We start from the raw sequence: 20,003 nt of genomic DNA, 5'->3' as shown, positions 1-20,003 counted from the left end.
TGTGATGAGCCTTTAATTCTTTGGGTAAGCTAGCTCCCTGATCCAGGCTGCAAGTCCCCCCAACAACAGGATGAAATGGGATTAAGTGTATATGTTAGTCTTAGTGAGAAAGACCACCTCTTCATCAGGAACTGGAGTAAAAACCAAACTTATGATCATCCTTCTTACTTCCATATAGAGATGGAGAAAGGGAAATGCATGGTTTATCACCTCCACAGTAGAGCAGCTCAGTGAAACCAATGAAGACCATGGATATGATAGGGAGGTCTGGACTCTTGCTCTGGTGCATCTAATCACTTTCCTATCTGTGATGATAATGCCAGGGAAGTGTCAGACTGGTCATTGAAACTTGTACCTAAAAAAACACCCCCTGTAGAAGATATACAACAACTAGTCAACTAGCATTTTCTTTAAAAAAAATTGTATTGATGGTTTTTTGTTTTTATATCACCTACATTTCCCATTGTAGTCCATCCCTCCCCTCTCAAAAAAAACCATTTCTCATTCCTTAAAATAAAACAAATCTTAAAAGAGAAAAAAAAACCCTTCACAAAGTAGTCAATGTATCAAAAATATTTGAAATTATTTGTGGCATCTCACACACTTGGTTCCATACTTCTGACAAGGAGTAGAAAAGAGGAGAAAAGCTATTTTCTCATATTTTTTCTTTGGCTCCATTATAATTTCACACAATTTAGCATTAATTGTTACATTACATTGTTATAGTTGTATACATAGTTTTTGTTTTCTATCACTTCATATGTCTTTCTATCTTTCTCTACATTAATCATGTTCATCATTTCTTACATCACAGTACTATAACTTGTCACATTAACTTTGTTTCCAGTTCTTTTCTGCTACAAAAAGTCCTATTACAAATATTTTGGTTTATACAAGTCTTTTCTTTTTGTTAGCTATATCTTTGGAGTATATGCCTAGCAGTGGAATCTCTGGGTCAAAGGGTATGGACATTTTAGCCACTTTCTTTGCATAATTCCAAATTGCTTTCTAAAATGGTTGGATCACTTCCCAGCTCCAATAACAAAGCACTAGTGTGGCCCATTTTTCCACAACCCCTACAACATTTACTATTCCCATCTTTTTTTTGTCTTTGCCAATCTTCTAGTTGTGAGAGGAAATTACAGCTTTTCATTTCTTTTATTAGTCATGGTTTGGAAAATTCTTTTAAAGATTATTAAAACTTTTCAATTCTTCTTTTAAGATTTTTGTAATGATTTCATATAATTTAGTTAGTTGTCTATGTATCTTGGATATAAGACCCTTGATGAAAAAAATTCTCCCCCTTCCCCCAGGAGATAGCTTCCTCCTTAAACTAGTTGTATCAAATTTTGTTCAGGCAACAGTTTTCCAATTCCTTGTAATCAAAAATATCCATTTTTTTTGTAATTATTGCCTTTAATCATTGTTTGGTTAAGAATTCTCTCATTACTCATCGATGTGAAAGTATGTGGTCTGCTTCTCTTCTGAAAATTTGTATGTATGATCTTTAATATCCAGTTCATATATCTATTTTGAATTTATTTTAGAATAGGGTATAAGATGCTGTGCTAAACCTAATTTCTTCCAGACTGATTTCTGGTTTTCCCAGACATTATTTTCAAATGTGGAACTCTTTCTTAGGTCACATGTATTGGAAATTATTTCACCCTGGATTATTTAGTTAATCCATCCCTGATTCTTGCTTGTCTAGTATGTTCCATTGTTGTTGTTGTTTTAACAAGTAAATAGCTTTGATGATTGTTGCTTTATAATATGATTTGAGATCTGAAAGTACTATTCCCCCCTTCATTTCTACCTCTTCCCCCAATTCCCTTCATATTCTATATCTTTTGTTCTTCTAAATGAATTTTTAAAAAATTATTTTGTCTAGCTCTGTAAAGTCTCCCTTTTGGTAGTTTAATTGATATATCACTAAGTTTGTAAATTCAATAGTGTTGTCATTTTTATTATATTAGCATGGCCCAGACATGAGTACTAATACTCCTCCAGCTATTTAAGTTGATCTTCATTTCTTTAAGGAATGCTTTTGTAATTGTATCCATACTGATACTATGATTTTTAGTGGGCTTTGGTGGATTAACTCCCAAATATTTTATGCATTTTGTAATTATTTTAAATGGGACTTCCTTTTCTCTTATTGCCTCCTGGGTCTTTTTATTATTATGAAAATATATTATTTTTGTGGGTTTATCTAGTACCTTAAAACATTGCTGAAGCAATTAATGGTCTCAATCAATATCTTTGCTGATTCCCTAGGATTCTGAGTAAATCATCACATCATCAGCAAATAGGAATAGTTGTGCATCATCCTTTCAGTTAGGTGGTACAGTGAATAGAGCACTGGCCTTAAAGCCAGGAATACCTGAGTTCCAATCCAGTCTCACTTAACTGTGTGATTCATGGCAAGTCACTTAAGGTCTGACTGGCTCAGTTTCCTCAATTGTAAAATGATGATAATAATTAGTACTTACGTCCCAGGGTTGATGTGAGGATTAAATGAGATATTATTTATACAGCACTTGGCACAGTGTCTGGTACATAGTAGGCACTAATAAATGCTTCTTTCCTTATCATTATGCCTTTAATTTCTTTCTTTCTCTGGATTTATTACTATTGCTAGCATTTCTATAACATTTACATTTTTTTTTTAAGATCTGTAGCAAAGTGAAACCCACCATCTCCTGAGGCAGACTATTCTACTTATGTATAGATGTAATTGTTAGAAAGATTCCTAATAAATTTTTACATTAAGTCTAAATCTGTCTCTCTGCAACTTTCATTTCCCCATCCTGGTTCTACCTTTGAGGATCCAGAAAAAAAAAAGTGTTTCAAATACTTGAACACTATCCTATTACCCTTTCCCCTCATCCCACACTGGAATGGGTTTCTTTTCTCTGGGTTGACCATCCCCATTTTATTCAACTGATTCTCACATGGCATGATCTTTAGACCCCTCACTATCCTGGTTAGTCGTTCTGACTCATGTCCTCTGACAATCTGTCCAGATCTCTTTCTACAATATATAAAATATATATAAGCTTGTATATAAAATGATCTTTTGCTCTTTTCTCTTCTCCTCCTCCCTCCCACCAACTACTGATTTTTTGCAATCCAAAGGGAGGATGGAGACTGTATTATCCTCTCCAGCTGTATGGGTCATGTCTCTGCTAAGGGAAGAAGGATTTTTTAATGTTCTTCAATAAATTGTTGCTATTTCTTCCCTTTACAAGATAACTGAAGAACCTCTAGAGGTCCCCCTTTTTCTGGGGATGCCTGGACTCCTCTTTCTCAAGTTCTTTTACATTTTTTGTTCTCCTCCAGTGACCCAGAGCAAGTCACAACCTTTCAGTGTTGTCCCCAGGCAACTCTCTGAGACTATAAATTACCTAGCAGTTGCAGATCTGCATAGGAGAGGGAGTGTTCTCAATGTGAATTCCCTATAACAATGAAATCTCCAGTCCAGATGTCACCACCACTACCCCACTCCAATGGAAAAAAAAAATTCCTGGAGTTGTTAGCCCCACCCATCATCATGCTTTGCCCTCAGTCTAGAAATCTTTGTTCTCCCTAATCACCTAAATGGAAGAGTAAGACTGAAAAGGAAAGGACCCCAACCCACTAGACTAATGAATAACTGTGACCAAATGATTGAACAGTAAAGAATATGAGCACTTCAACATTTAGGAATTTTAACCCTTTATTTTGCTCATGTTAAGCAATTGCTTATATAACATTTGCAGACTCCAAATAATTACTTAGAATTTCAGAGAAATAATTTTTAAGGACCCAAATTAACACCATTGAAATATCTAGAAAGCAGCAGACTTGTAAGTGACAAATTAAACATTCATCTCAGCATTAATCTCCTAAGCAGTATGGTAGAATACAAGTGTTCTTAAATATGTTTTTGTTCATGAACCCCTTTGGCAATCTTGTCAAAGTCCATGGACTCTTTCTCAGAGTAAATGTTTTTAAATAATCTAAAGAAATGCTAAATTCCAGATAAAGGTGAGTAAAAATTGATGTGTAATTTTTGTTTTTCCGTATGCAAGTTCACAGAACCCCCTGAAATCTATCCAACCCAGGTCAAGAAGCCCTAAGGTAAGCCAGGGAAGGGGTTTGGGATTAGGAGACCTCAGTTTTCTATATCAAATTCTTGTCACTGATTCACATATTAGAACTTAACCAACTGGAAAATGGGGGTAGTCACCAGAATTTCATTTAGTCAAGTATCTTTTTAGGTATCATAAGACAAAAAGACTCCATTTGCTGTGGTGTGAGGGAATAGAAGATTGACCTACCTAAATGTTTTTACTTAGGATGATATTTGAATAACTTTTAATTTCCTTGCACTCAGATAAGTTAATGGGTGAAGACAATCTCCAGAGTATCTTCAGTGGTGAAGGAAAGATAGCTCAGAATTAAAAAGTTGCCAGGTATAATCCACAAAGTGAATTACAGTGTACATTTTTTCCCTTTGAGTGCTACAGGGCAGAACATGCTCTTAAAACCTAAGAAAGGAAAAAAAAAATCTGAAATTCTGAAAAGTAACCAGGCTCATGTCTAAGTACCCCTAGAGAATCAACCCACTGCATGCAGCTACAGTCATGTTTCTGGCTGTAAAAAAAGCAAGCAGAAACATTGTTAGCAGGCATTGAAAAAAATGCACAGAACCTCCAGGCAAGAACAAACAATGAAACAATTCTTGTCTACCAGGCACTTATACTCTAATGTTACAACACGGCCACCATTTTAGCAAATACAAATTATATACAAAATCTTATAGGAGAGGTGAGTTAATAATTGGAGGGAGTGAGGAGAGGGTGCAGATGGAATTCGTTTCAGACCCAATGGATATTCAGAGCAAAGGCTCAGAGATGGCAGATGGAATGTCACGTTGTTCAAAGATCGATCACCTGACACACCAATTTGACTAGAACAGAGTTTTTGAAGGAGTCAGATGAAATAAGTTGGGAAAGGTATCTTGTGGAGTGTGGAAGGCTTTAAATGCCAGACAGGAGTTTGTATTTTATTCTTGCAGGCAGTAGGGAGTCATTTAGCATATTATATTGTTCAAAAACTTCTGTTATGGAAATTCAATAGTGTAGGATTTATGAATTAGGGAATTGCTGTGATACACAACTCACTTTATTGGATGTTCAGGCTTTTTGGACTCTGTTTTAGTGGCTGTACCCTCTGTTTAGTTTTTTGCAATGTCTTTCAGTTTGTTCATTTAAGGTTACCATACTATTATTGTTTCTGTGTTTTGTTTCTTCTCTTTATCCTGGATCAACCTATTCCTCTCTGAAAGGCAGGAATTTCTGCCAAATTCTACCAAATAAGATCTGGGTAACAGAATAACGGAAAATGGGTTTGATGGAACCTGGATGCCTTTTTTTTTTTTTTTTTGGCGGGGCAATGGGGGTTAAGTGACTTGCCCAGGGTCACACAGCTAGTGTCAAGTGTCTGAGTCTGGATTTGAACTCGGGTCCTCCTGAATCCAAGGCCAGTGCTTTATCCACTGTGCCACCTAGCTGCCCCTCTGGATGACTTTTCACACATTTATTTTCCATTCCATCAAGGCATTGCTTTTCCTTTAGACTCTAAATCTTGCCACTCTGGATTTATTTTTGTCATAAAATCATTAAAGTTGGGAGGAATCTTTGAGGTGGGTAGTCTGACAGCCTAATTGTACAAATAAGGAAACCGAGGATCAGAGAGGTTATATGATTTGCCCAAGGTCACACAAGTTAATAAGTGGCAGTGCAGGGATTTGAACTCAGGTTTTATGACACCAAGTACAGCACTCATTCCACTGTAGCAGCCTGCTGCTTCATATTCAATGTACATAAATTAATTTTAATAGGTAACTTTTCAATGCATCTATGCCATAAGGAGGTATTTCAAGTATTTAAATGAGATCTTTATAAGTATACTAATATTCATTCTAAGACACTGTCCAATTTAATTAATTTATTCATTCAGTTTTCTAATACAAAATTGCTATGGACAAAATCTATGTGCTACTCATAGTAGAGAACTTACTTGAGTGCCTGAGTTTTAAACCCATGATTCCCTGAAATCCACAAGTCAGTCACATAATGGGAAAGGTTGGATTATGGCACAGGGCATTGTAAGAGTTGTCCATTATTAACATCTCAAAAGCAAGGCCCTCTGGTACAGTGAGGAAGGCAATGGAAGTGGGATTGGATGGCCTAGGAGTTCTAGAGAAATGATCCTAAGAAGTCGTCTAACTTCTCTAGGCCTACATTTCCTTATCTAGAGCATCTGGGCAAGCTAGATGGTCTCTGAGGTCCTGTTTGGCTCTAGAGCTAGAAGGCTGTGATTAGTATTAGTATTAGGAAGAAAACCAGCACCTTGTAATTAGATTTAAAACTTTTTCCCCCAATAGTCTATGATCTATCTGATCTCCTATGAAATTGGTGATTAAGCTATTCTGCCTCTGACAAGAGTACTATAAAAACTTCAGGTCCATATTTTACTCCTCTAGCCACTGATGTTTTGCATTTCCATACTTTGCTTTTCCTAACCTGAATTCTGCCCATCTCCTCCCATTAAACTATTTTACTATGTCCTTATTTAGTGACCTATACCTTATAACTTTTGGGGATTATTTTAAATAATTCTTAGCAGGTAAGCCATGTCAGTTCAGTAAGGACCATGTCTCATCAGAACTACATTTCTCTGCTCTGCACAAAGTAGGTGCTTAACAAAGTTTGTTAATAGGTCATTTGTGTAGTAAAGGCAAGTTTTATAGGAGTCTATTAAAAATGGAACTTTCCACCAGTAGATCTAGGACTCTTCAAAAGTACAGCTTTATCAGGAGGTTGTATGGACTAAAAAACTGGTGATAGTCTAATTCACTAGCACGTTCACAGAGAGCATAAAAACTGGTTGAGGTTTTGGACACATTGAAACATTAATTACTCTTAATGAGTTTAATTTTCTAAATTCTGGAGGCCGTGGTGTAGTGAAAGGAACACTGAACTGAAAGTCAATGGATGTGGGTTCAAGTTTCGATTCTGTAAGCTAGCTGTGGAAGCTTGCAAAAGTTGCTTAACTTCATTGTGCCTCACGACAGAATTTCAAAGTCCCCTGCAGCTCTAACATTTTTCTATTATTAAAACAGTAATCAAGTCTAACTGGTTTTTTTTAAGCCTTTTTAAAACCTCTTTAACAATTTGGTTAATTGAAAATAGTACACTTAAAGTACCTTCACATTATCTAGTCAAAGTCAAACCACATTTGATGAATCATTGGCAGCTTGTCTTTTCAGACCTGTCCCCAGTTGGCATAGGTGGCACCCAACCATTCATTTATAGATTAATTACAGCCTTATGGGATGCTTTTTGTTTTAAATTATATTCCATTGTCATTTAATTTTCATTTATGTTATCATTTAGCAACAGTAGGTAGATGCTTGAAGGTAGGGGCTTCTTTATACTTTCAAACAATCCCTTGGGGCCTAGCAGGGTATCTTAAAAATAGAAGGTACTCAAAATCCTCTTGTTGATTTTATTTTTCGACAAAAGAAATAGAAAAAGTCTCCTTTTTTTTTTTTTAAAGTTTAGAACCGTGACCTATTAGGTACCAGTTAGGGGACATAGGAAAGGTTTATATGACAATGCCTATGTTTGCAAGAAATCTTCGAATCAATTTTAGTACAACCACGCAGCACCCAGTCACTTGGGAACGCATAAGAAAAATGTGCAGGAATGAATACACAAATTCTGCCGGAAATACAAGAGTTCACATAACTGAAGTTGTATTCGTGACTATGGGAAATGTGCCACTCGGGACTATCTCTAGCAACTTCAGCCTTCACCGTGAACTAAGACTGCAGAGCTTAGGAAACTGTCCTTCAGGGCTCGATTCAGATGGCATGGAACTAGATGTCACCAATAACACTGCAAAGGAGGAGAAACCTATACAGGCTCCTGCGACTCTTGTGCATCCATGCGGACTCAATGACACCTGCTTCGTTCGCAGCAGCCAAGACCAACTAAATAAGAGTGTATTTATTGTTCCCTTTGGGAACAGTGAAAACCTCCTTGGGCACCCCGAGAGGGGGAGAAACACAGCAGTCTAGGGCTGGGAACAAAGCTCCTCCCAGAGCAGCTGTTGCCGCCGCCTGCGGGTTCCTTTCACTTTCTCACGGCCAAGTCACCCAGGAGCGCCGCTGCCGCCCCGGCCGCTGCCTCTGCCGCTGCTGCACTGAGGAACTCCACCCCACACGGCATTGCTGCGAGCCTCCACGTTCGGCCCCTCCCACCAGCCCGGGCCCCCGCCCTCTCTCGACATTCCCACCTTCCAATTGGCCGACACGGACGACTGCTTTAGTTCGCCTCCTCCATTGGGGGGGGCACACTGTCCGTCGTCCGCTCGCCCTCCACCCTCCCGTAAAGCCACTTTCTTATTGGAGGAATCGGGGTGGGGAGGGGGAACGGAGAGAGGGGCGGGCTAAGAGCGCCGGTCCAGCCGCCGTCTGTCAATCGCGGAAGCCGGCGCTGGGAGGAGGGAGAGGGTGCCGGGAGGAGAGGAGGGGGGGTGGGGGGGGACGGATTGGGGAGGAGGGGGGAAACATCTGGCCGGCGCCGCCGCGTGCGTGCGTGGTGCGTCCTCCCACCCCCTCCCTCCCCCGTCCCCCCGCCCGCGCTCCCCTCCCCCTCCCCCTCTCCCTCTCCAGCCCCCTCCCCCTCCCTCTCCGTTCCCTCCCCCTCCCTTTCCCCCCCCACCCCCCCACCCCCGCCCGGCGCTGCGCTCGCTGTGTCTCTGGCTGGCTGCGGCCGCCGCTGGGCTGCTGCCATGGGGAGCCGTTGAGAGTGGGGCCCTCTTCGCTCCGCCGCGCTCCTCCGGCTGCCAACGGGGGCGGGAGTGAAGGGGGAAGGGGGGGGAGCGGGCGACGGAGCCGGGGCTGGGGGGGTGGGGGGGGGGACGGGAGGGAGGGGGGCCGGAGGAGGAGGAGGAGGAGGAAGCCCACCAAGTCCGGGAGCGGCGGCGGCGGCGGCGAGGAGGAGGAGGAGGAGGAGGACGCGGACGCGGCGGCGGCGGCGGCGGCGGGGACGCGGTGACTTAGGGCCGCTCCAGGGTGTGAGTCCCGGTTACGGCACGTTTCCCCCTGACCCTGGCCCCCCTCCCGCCCCCTCCCCCACCGCCCAGCCCGGGGTCAGGGAGTGGAGGGCGGGACCGGGGCAGGACAGGGCGGGGGGGAGGGCGCACCAGCTGTTCCAGCCCCAGCCCGGGGAGCCGGGGGGCCGGGAGAGAGTAAGCCCGAGGTGAGGGAGGAGGGGCCGGGCCGGGCCGGGGGGCGCGGGCGGGTCTCGTCTCGGAGGAGCGGAGTTAGTTTGTGTGGTTCGGGCTGTTGGAGCTCCGCGCCGGGGGGCGGTGCAGCTGCGGGGAGGCCCCCGGGGCCGGCGGGGCGCCCCGGGGACCGCTGCAGCTGCGGGGCGCCCCCCCCTCCGGGGGGTGCGGTGCGGGGGCTCGCCTCGCCTCTGCTCGCCTCGCCTCTCGGGGCCGGTGCAGCTGCGATGGAGGGGCAGGGGGCCCGTGCAGCTGCAGAGCCTCCGGGGGTGGATGGGAGGGGGGTGATGGAAGTAGCGGGGGGGAGGCTGGGGAGCCGATGCAGCTGCAGCGGCGCCCGGGACGGACGAGGCTTCTCCGGGGACCGGTGCAGCTGCAGTGGTGCCCGGGCAGAGGTGGGGGGGCTGGGTGCTGGTGCAGTTGCGGAGAGGCCCCGGGGGCCCGTCTAGTGGGGCGTTAGGGAAGCGGTAGCAACCGCTGGTCTCCCTTTGGCTTCTTCTGGCGACTTTTCTTTTGTTGTTGCTGTGACCCGGGTCTGTTTTCTTGTCGGTTGTTGAAGGTGTTTTCTTGCTGGACTGGCTGAGAGTCCAATTCTTTCCCTCTGCTTTAACCCCCACCCCCCTCCCTTTTAAAAATGCCCTGCCCAATATGTTTTACATAGAGTATACTACATAGAGACTCGCATCTTTCTCCTTCTTCCAAACCCCCCACCCCCCACCCCCACCCCCTTTAGAAACGAAAAGTAAAATCTCCAACAACCTCTCTGGACCAGCAACAGTGAGAGTTAACGGGGTCGATTTGTTGAAGTAAGAGTCACCAACTCATTGCGGTGCTTGGAACTCATTAAACTGTCACTTACCCCCACCCCACTGGGTAAATGGGGTGATTAATGCCCGATCACTTGGAACAGGGAGAGGGCATTTGTGGAGAAGTTGAGGAGTGTATCCTTTATACTAGTAAGTCTAATTGACTTTAGTAATAAACTCAGTGTTAGGAAAAGTTCGTTTTTGAGGGTTGGAGGAATGGGAGAACTGTTGACTTTGCCATTCATTTCACATTCCTCACTTTTTTCCTAAGGAGGATGCAGTTCATTAACATTTAAGCTGCGGCACTTACAGTTGAGCTATAGGCCATGTTTCTCTCCCCGTCCCCCCCCCTCCCCTTTCACACCTCGCCCTTCCAAAGGTCTTTGGGGATGAATCTGACATTCACAGATGTCAGTAGCACCATGCACAACACCATTCTGTCCAGCTGAGGTTACACTTCTATTTCATCAGCCATTAAAAAAAAAAAACAAAAACTTTCTAAACTAACTGGACTTCTGTATATGAGAGACCTCTTTATTGTGATCATTAAAATTACAGCATGACCCCAGAAAATATTGTTATGGGGAGCAGATCAAGGGGAAGACAAGGTTCTACTTTTCTGGCCAGAAAGTCAGATCAGATATGCAGGTGCAATGGCCATTGTAATCCTCTGTTACAAATTGTATACAGTTTGTTAGTGTGTTTCACTGAATGGAATCACTTTTTCAGCATTTTTAGAAAAGTACACGTTCAGTTTGTTGGTATTTTGAATTGGAGTTGATATTGGTTATGACAGTATAAGAAATTATACTTAGAAGGTAGTTGGAGATAAGTAGTTAAGTATGAGTGGAATAATTGTGGTGAACCAGGCTGAAGTAATAGTTTCCAATAAGTCTTCCAACATTCCTGTGACATATATATTATTATCTCAGCAGAAAAACAAATGGAAGTCCTATGCTAACATTAAAATGGGAATATAGATTTAGAGTCAAATGGGTTTGATTTAGAAATATCCCCAAGGAAGCTGCCTTTGAAACGAAATCTCTGAGTTGAATAAAAGTGAATCTGTGGATTTCCTGAATAGCACTGTGGCTTGAGTATCCTGTCAATATATAAGCCAGTCCACCAACTTAAGACACAAGTGTTGCTATTCCATAAATACAGTAGAGCTCCATATGTTTAGTTTTTCAATTTCTTCTGTTAGAAAGTTTGGGAAAAAAAGGAGACTTTGAAGTATTTTGTTTATACTAACAGAAGAGAAAAGTTCTCCTAAGAAAAAGCTGGTGGCAGGAGTGTAGAGGAGTAGCATATGGCATTAAAAGGAGCACAGCTGGAGGTAGCATTTCCATCTGAACATGATGTCAGAGCAGCTGACAGCCTGCCATCCCTCAGCCTTTTATTCTAACACACAGACAGGGAGTTAGTGTGTGCAGATCTGTGTGTGGAGAAGGTATCTCATTCCTCTCTAACATCATCTCCACTTTGCATCTGTCTCTCTTAGTCTGCTTTTTTTCCACCGATCTAACAGACCTGGAGCCAGCAAGACTCAGAGGAAAGGACTTAATCAGGTTTATGTGTACTAAAGGTAGGAGTAGCAATAGATTAGATTCAGCATATTTCTGTTTTGGTGTTTTGTTTATTTAATTTGGAAAAATCACATTACTTTTCTAACCAAGTTTAGGGATTATATATGAAATTGAGTATTAAATGAACATCTTACTGTAGTTGAAAGGCTTGGGCTGCAGCATTATCTGTCCCTTTACACTTGAACCAATAACTTTAAAAAATACATACAGGTATTGCAAATTTTGAAATGTAAGTAGGGCTTTGAAATATATTGTTTATGGAGCTCACTTTAAGTTAAATTGCTTTATTTTTTCACTGATATTTTAGATCCCTTTTGCTTTGAGGAATATTAAATAGCAAAGTGTATGGAATCAAGTATTCAAACTTTTTATGTTAAAATTATTTTAGTTAAGAAACTAAATGAATTGTATAATGAATTATACTCTTAACACTTTTACACTCTTAAACTTTATTGTTAAAGGTTCAGCAGCACTACTACTGAAGCATACAGCTGTAGTGCTTTTGAAACAGAACAGTTGTTTTTGTTTTTTAGGCAAAAAAACTTTTTGTCCCCAGGAGAATAGCTTGACTGGTTTCCTCTTTTCTCTTTCAGATATATATTTAAGAGATCTTTTATTTCAGCATAACAATAATTATTTGAAGGAGTTTTTGTGTTAGCGACTAATTTAGAACTTGTAGATTTGAGCTGCCTGAATTGGCCAGACAGCTGTAATCGCACTCCTCTATTCTTAATCTCTTTATCTGGGCAGCAGCTGCCATATGGCCACAGTCAGCTGGATCAGATGTTTATAAGCTTCCTTCTTCGTCCCTCTCTGTCCTCTCAGCCTCCTAATTTGATCACAGCTACCTTGTGAGCTGCCCTCCAATCTTTATTTTTAGCCCTCTTAAGGATTAGGATTGATGTTGGCTGTGGGGCACTTAAAGTGATTGTATTGTAAATCTTCTTGGGTTATTCCAGCAGTGGTATTTTGCAGAATATATTTAAGGGTTGAATGGAAGTTTTAATATATTTTGGTTAAAGTTGGGGGGGAGAATACAGAAAGTAATTTCTTGGTACAGTATTAATATGCTCTAGTCCCCAAGACGCACATTCTAAGATGAATGGCATAGAACTTTGCATCTGGTCAGAGGAAAGGGGAAGTAGAACTTGCTTGCTTGCCTATTTATTTATTTATTTATTTATTTATTTATTTGTAGAGGCATTACATATTACAGTTGAATTTTGACCCTTTGTACATCCTTGCCTCTCTTCCACCCCCTCCTTTTTCCCTCCCTCCCAGAAAACAATGGGAAACAATGCATTTTGAAAGAATGGAAGTTGAGGGCATAGGGAGGAGATGAAATATATCAAGTCATGTTGAAACAAAACATTTTCTACTGGTTATGGTAATATTAGACCCAGGTAGCAGAATAGTCTATCTCCCTTTCTAGAAATGCATATTCTATGTGCATTTACCTTGCTGTCATTTTTGTCTTAATTGAAAGTGATATCTTTACTTCACAATTGGAATGAATTTCAGTATAGAAGTTATTTTGCTTTTGCAACTAATGAAAGTTCAATTGAGAATTTTCAGAATTTAAATTCCTTCTGATTCCTGAGAAACCAGAAGTATAGTTTCTACAAAGAAATGCAGTCATTTTTCTTTCTCTTAATTCACTTCTAAAATCTTTGGATTTGTTCATAGTAAAAATGATCTTTTCCATCTGTTAGTGTAGTCCCTTCTGATCTCATACATGTGTGCTATACCTGCAAATCTTAAGGTATTAACATCTGTTTTCATACACTAGGCTTTTGTTGTTATAACACTCTGACTTTAAAAGTAAATTGTTTGCTAATTTCTGAACTAATTATGCTATTTATTTTTTTTTCTTGTTTCAGTGAGAATTGTCCTTTAAACTTAATGTGTGTACTGGAGCTATTGTGTGTAGTTTTAAGTGCAGTAATGGAAGCATCAAAAGTAATAAAATAAAAAGGGTGGTTGAACAAGTTTCCTTAATTTTAATCAGCATTAGTTAGGCTGTTCTTTGTTCATTGGCATAAGGCTTTGTCTTAGAAATTAAAGCCATTTTGGATGTTTTATAGGAAATAATTTGAGTAAAGTTAATTAAATTTCTTCTGAAAGTGATTTAAATTCTAGTATTTTCAAGAAGCGATTACAGTTAAGCATTTTCAAACTTCACTGGAAGTAAGGTAGAAGCTAGTAAGACAATTTTTGTGAACTAGAAAAAGTTGAGAGATTACATTTTCTTTTCACATCTGCAGTTTGGTATAGTGAGTTGGTAGTTCTTGGGTCGGTATGCCTGATTAAAATTCAAAGAAGTGTATAATGGCAGCCAAAGTTTACTTTTTTTCCCCTTAAGTGTGAGGGCTATGGTATTAAAAAGTTGTTTCCTACCCAACATTAATGAAGAATTTTTCTGTTTGTAGGTTATGAAGACAGTATGGAGTTTCCAGACCATAGTAGACATTTGCTACAGTGTCTGAGTGAGCAGAGACATCAGGGTTTTCTTTGTGATTGCACTGTTCTGGTAGGAGATGCCCAGTTCCGAGCGCACCGAGCTGTACTGGCTTCATGCAGCATGTATTTCCACCTCTTTTACAAGGACCAGCTGGACAAAAGAGACATTGTTCATCTGAACAGCGACATTGTTACAGCCCCAGCTTTCGCTCTCCTGCTTGAATTCATGTATGAAGGGAAACTCCAGTTCAAAGACTTGCCCATTGAAGACGTGCTAGCAGCTGCCAGTTATCTCCACATGTATGATATTGTCAAAGTCTGCAAAAAGAAGCTGAAAGAGAAAGCTACCACGGAGGCGGACAGTACCAAAAAGGAAGAAGATGCTTCAAGTTGTTCGGACAAAGTGGAGAGCCTCTCTGATGGCAGTAGCCACATGGCAGGTGATTTGCCCAGTGATGAAGATGAAGGAGAAGATGAAAAATTGAACATCTTGCCCAGCAAAAGGGACTTGGCGTCTGAGCCTGGGAACATGTGGATGAGGTTGCCCTCAGACTCAGCAGGCATTCCCCAGACTGGCGGAGAAGCAGATACACACGCAACAGCAGCTGGAAAAACAGTAGCCAGCCCCTGCAGCTCTACAGAGTCTTTGTCCCAGAGGTCTGTCACCTCCGTGAGGGATTCAGCAGATGTTGACTGTGTGCTGGACCTGTCTGTCAAGTCCAGCCTTTCAGGAGTTGAAAATCTGAACAGCTCTTATTTCTCTTCACAGGACGTGCTGAGAAACAACCTGGTGCAGGTGAAGGTGGAGAAAGAGGCTTCCTGTGATGAGAGTGATGTTGGCACTAATGACTATGACATGGAACATAGCACTGTGAAAGAAAGTGTGAGCACTAATAACAGGGTACAGTATGAGCCGGCCCATCTGGCTCCTATGAGGGAAGACTCGGTCTTGAGGGAGCTAGATCGGGAGGACAAAGCAAGTGATGATGACATGATAACTCCAGAGAATGAGAGAGTCCAGGTGGAAGGGAACATGGACAGCAGTTTACTCCCTTATGTCTCAAACATACTCAGTCCAGCTGGCCAAATATTCATGTGCCCTCTCTGCAACAAAGTGTTTCCCAGTCCCCATATTCTGCAAATTCATTTAAGCACGCACTTTCGAGAGCAGGATGGGATCCGCAGCAAGCCTGCTACTGATGTCAATGTCCCAACATGCTCCTTGTGTGGTAAGACTTTTTCTTGCATGTACACCCTGAAACGCCACGAGAGGACTCATTCAGGGGAAAAGCCCTACACTTGTACCCAGTGTGGGAAGAGCTTCCAGTACTCCCACAACCTGAGCCGCCATGCTGTGGTTCACACACGGGAGAAGCCACATGCCTGTAAGTGGTGTGAACGCAGGTTCACACAGTCTGGAGACCTTTACAGACATATTCGGAAGTTTCACTGTGAGTTGGTGAACTCCTTGTCTGTTAAAAGTGAAGCACTGAGCTTACCTACTGTCAGAGACTGGACCTTAGAAGATAGCTCTCAAGAACTTTGGAAATAATTTTATATATATAAATAATATATATATATACATACATATATATATATATATATATAAATCTATATATAGTTGTGGTACGGTCTAAAAGCAGTCTTGTTTCCTTGAACTAAAAAAAAGTTGGGATATTAACTTGTTTTTTGCACTTTAGGATAGCATGAACAATTTCACTAATTTAGCATTCTGATAAGAAAACTTTAGAGCAAGTCAGAAATAGAGAGGTGTTTTTCTTTTGTGGAGTAGGGAAGGTAAGCCAGTAAGTACTTTTAAAAAAAACAAACCCTCATATCACAAAAATGCTTATATATGGTTTTATTTCTTCAACATTGCAATTGTGTTTTAAGCTCTGTAATTTTTTTATGATTTTTAAATGCTGTAGAAATTCCCTCCAGTTTTATTAGCCTCTTTACACTTATAAAATTGCATGAATCCTTTCTGGCTGTTGGAAACCTGAATGCTTTTAGACCCAAATGGAAAATTTCTGAAATGCTGGATTATCTATTTTTAAACAAGCAGTTGACTTAAACTTTCTGTGGCAACTTCTGGTTTTCTGACAGTTCCCAATGTGAAAAATTCTGAAAGTACACTGGGATCACTGGGACTCTGTCTTTTGTGAAGGTTTGCTTGGGATGAAAAAAAGGATATTGCAGCTTCAGCAGTGTTGAACTGTGTGTTTAAAAATGTGAATTACTGTTATTGTATACTGTAATTGATTACATGGGCTGGGGGGGGTGTCAAAGAACTTGACAGGTTGTGTTGATGCTCATAGTTGAGTCTTGAAAAGTAAATATTAACGCTACAGAAATGCATGAGTTTCAATATATTTTTGTCTTTGTTTGCATTGTATAACTTTAACGAGTGAGTTTAAAATTATTTAATTTCCTTAGGAAAATAGCACCATTTGAAAAAACTGGTGTTATGAAGAACATAAATGCACTGTTTTTATTTTATTTTATATAATTTAAATCTACTTTCCCACTGTCTTTAAGTTGAAGCTGTTAAGTTGAATAAAAATTAAGCTACAAATTGATAACTTAGCTACATAACAAGGAAAATATAAATGTTTACAAATGGCTTAAAGATTTGCATGTGCAGTGTGCATTTATAACAAACTTCTAATTGCACAGAACCCATGCCAGCTCAAAGTTTAGGTATCTACATTTACCCAGTTGAGCATTTTTAGAATTACTACTGCACAAATTGACAATAGGTCATTCTTTTTCTTTTCTCTCTCTCTTGCTCTCTCTTTCTCTCTCTCTTTTTTTTTTTTGCTCACCCTTTCTCTTTCTCTTCTTCCTCCTCCCCTCCCCACCTCCCTAACCCTTCCCTCCCATGAAAAGATTCTTTAGACTGAAAAAGCCCCAGGCTGAAAGGACTGGGAAGCCTTGATTGACAAGGGGGGGGGGGTGAGCAGACTATGTGTATCCAAGCAGCCGAGGCTGCAGCCCGACGTGTGGTTTTCATGACCAACACACAGGGTGAACGCATTTTGCACAGTGTTTGTTTTCCTGTCTTGCACTTACAAATAAGGTCTATGGGAGTAGCATGGAAAACGTTTGCTGTTTTTCCCTTTTTTTCCCCTTTGCTTTTGTTTAAAATTTGATCGCCTTAACTACTGTAAACATAGCCTATTTTTGTGCTTAAGATACTGAATGGAAAACTCCATTGTGTGTTGCTGGACTGTTTTGGAAATATTTGGTCAAATGTGTGTTAATTTGGCTGTAATGGCATTTAAAGCAAACAAAAAAAAAAAGCTGTGAAAATGGCCTTGGAGCATTATCTTTAGTTACTTGAAGAGTTTCTAGTTGTTTTGTTTTTTTTAATACAGTTTATGTTAAGAAACATTTTTATTAATTTAGAGAAGACAATCAATGTCTGTGAGAAAACGGACTTTCTTTTGGATTTTTTTTGTGTGGTCATTGTGAGTGATTGCTTTTTCCTCTTATTAGTTTCACATTCTTCCTTTGTTCTAAAACTTAGACTGACATCTAGCTTTGACAATCATAGTATGTTTTATTTTCCTGAGGGGGGAATAACTTATGATGCTGTTTAGTTTTGTACTCTTGGTGTGTTGGTGAATTTTTAAACTGTGCTAACTGCAATAAATTATATGACCTGAGAAGCAGATTCCTGGTGTGTGTTCTTTAAAAGTTTGATTATGTATCTTATAAATGGTAATTTTGTATCCTATGAAATATACCATTTTTTAAATAGCTTCTATTGACAGTTTATGAAATAATTTGACTAAGAAGCTTTCATTTGGAAGAGGTTCTAAGTTTTTTCATCCACCCATTTAAGTTACTAAAGGCACTGATTTAAAAAGATTTGTGCATAAAATGCCCATCTTCTAGGTAGAAATATTGAGGTGATTGTCTGGAAACTTAAGCTTCTTTTAAATGCCAAGTGACATCATAAGATTTTCAGGATATTCTGTGCTACATTACCAATCCATACGTTGTAAGTCGCTTTTCATGTGTAATTTTACCCTAAGTAGATTGGTCAAATCTATCCTCTTGTGTTCTAGTTTAAGTGGAAAATTGAAGGAGACGGGATGTCTTAATTTGGAGGACTGGTTGGCTAATGACTGGAATTCTGGGCAATAGAATTAGCAGGCATTCAGAATGTTGTTGATCAGCTGTATACATCCCTTTTTGTTTTTGAGAGGAGAGAACTCAAAATACTCAAGTTTTAATTCTCACTTTAAAAAAAAATTTCTTGCTGTAACTGAACCTAGCTAAATATTCTTATTACTTCTCTGAATGGTGATTTCAAAGTTCTCTTGCTGGGATTTTTAGTTTGATAAACTTAACTCAAGTTGAGCTAGATAGTTGACAGGTTTATAAAAATCTAGAGAAGCTTTCATAATAATGCTATCAGAAATGCTTTACTGTCATAACAGTAAGTTATATTCTCTGGCTGTTTTAATTTAACTTAAACTAGTTTTTGAAATGTATGAAAGTTAAACGCCACTTAAGTGTTGCTGCCAGTACTTAAAAAAAAACCAAAACCCTTCATTAGGTTGGTTGATGGATATTATTTCTTTGTTTGAATTATAAAGATATTAATGTTGGTTTCTAAAAAAATAATAATAAACTTCAAAGGAAGTGTGCAAGTTACTGATCTTGAAAATCAGTTCAGCAGTGGTTCTTAAATTCAATAGTGGGCTGATACTGAAAAGAGCTGAAATACGAGAGTTCATTGGAGAGCATGCTCTGTTCATAACATACAACTTGTACTAACTTTTATTTCGTTTTCAGCTTGTTGACGTGGTCTGTATTGCATGTTACTTCTATTTCACTGTAACCAAGCAAACGTCATTTCACACAAAAGGGGAATATACAATCGAATCTTTCCAAATAGTTATTTTTTTTGCATGGCTATTAACCTTTCATAAGGCTTTATATTTTAAGTGTCACTAAGGAATCCCTGCATTGAACAATAAAGAACTCCAAAGCCTTTCTGGGTACCTGCTCCCTTACCTTTTCCATCTGAGTGTCGGGATGACCCTAGTTGTTGATCAGTAATAAGTCCCAATATTCACATAAGATTAATGGCTGTTAAATATACTCTATTAAGATTATCCACCATGTCAATAATTTGGCATCACTTGATTTCATTGTCAGCACCTGCAATTTAAAAATTAAAACTTTGGTAATTTTATGCCATCCAGGATTCAGTATTCAAGAGATTTATGTGGACACATTAAAAAACTTTTATAGAGAGCAAAAACAATTTTATACAAAACAGGGAGGATGAAGCATTTAAAATGGAAAATTTGCATATTGCCCAAACAAACATTTTAGGCACAAAATTTGCTTTTTGCTACATTAAATGAAGGGCCCATTTATATTTGAGGTGAAAAAAGGAAATAGTTGAATTAGTTCTAACATAGGGATACCATTTAAAATAATTTTACTTTTCTCTGTTAACTATATATTTTCATTTATTTTAAGCTTTCAGTTAATCAATGTGAATAGTTTAAACTACTCAGTGATACTAAATATTGTAGGGGGATACAAAAGATGCTTTTTCACCTGTACAGGGAGCTGGATTGGTTGTTTCAGTTAAGGATCCTACTTGGAGTATTAATATGTGTGTCTGGCCTTTCATGAATACTTGCAAAGATGTCATTGGAGTCCAGATTTTAAAAATTAATTCATAACTTGATTTTTAAGTGACAGTTTTTCTTCGTGTTTTATTCTAGATGGCTATCAAAGTAAGCTTTTTTCTTTATTTTTTTCACATATCAATATTTGGTAA

General features: G+C 39.8%; 1 protein-coding gene across 6 annotated transcripts; it reads left to right on the top strand.

The window, feature by feature from the left end:
- The first annotated feature begins 9,029 nt into the window (after positions 1-9,029).
- ZBTB18 (zinc finger and BTB domain containing 18) lies at positions 9,030-17,870 on the top strand. Of its 6 annotated transcripts, none has more exons than XM_044000603.1 (3): positions 9,095-9,132; positions 11,650-11,733; positions 14,164-17,870. In XM_044000603.1, exons 2-3 carry the CDS (start codon positions 11,721-11,723, stop codon positions 15,744-15,746), a joined length of 1,596 nt encoding a protein of 531 aa, XP_043856538.1. In that variant the 5' UTR covers positions 9,095-9,132; positions 11,650-11,720; the 3' UTR covers positions 15,747-17,870. The 6 variants fall into 6 exon arrangements, with proteins under 6 accessions (XP_043856542.1, XP_043856540.1, XP_043856538.1 ...); XM_044000604.1 differs by lacking the exon at positions 9,095-9,132 and adding an exon at positions 10,097-10,148; XM_044000607.1 differs by lacking the exon at positions 11,650-11,733 and having other exon boundaries at positions 9,030-9,130.
- The last annotated feature ends 2,133 nt before the right edge of the window (positions 17,871-20,003 follow it).

This window comes from Dromiciops gliroides, chromosome 4 (genome assembly GCF_019393635.1).
Source record: "Dromiciops gliroides isolate mDroGli1 chromosome 4, mDroGli1.pri, whole genome shotgun sequence".
Classification (NCBI taxonomy): Eukaryota; Metazoa; Chordata; class Mammalia; order Microbiotheria; family Microbiotheriidae; genus Dromiciops; species Dromiciops gliroides.
This window is presented reverse-complemented; position numbering and strand designations above follow the sequence as displayed.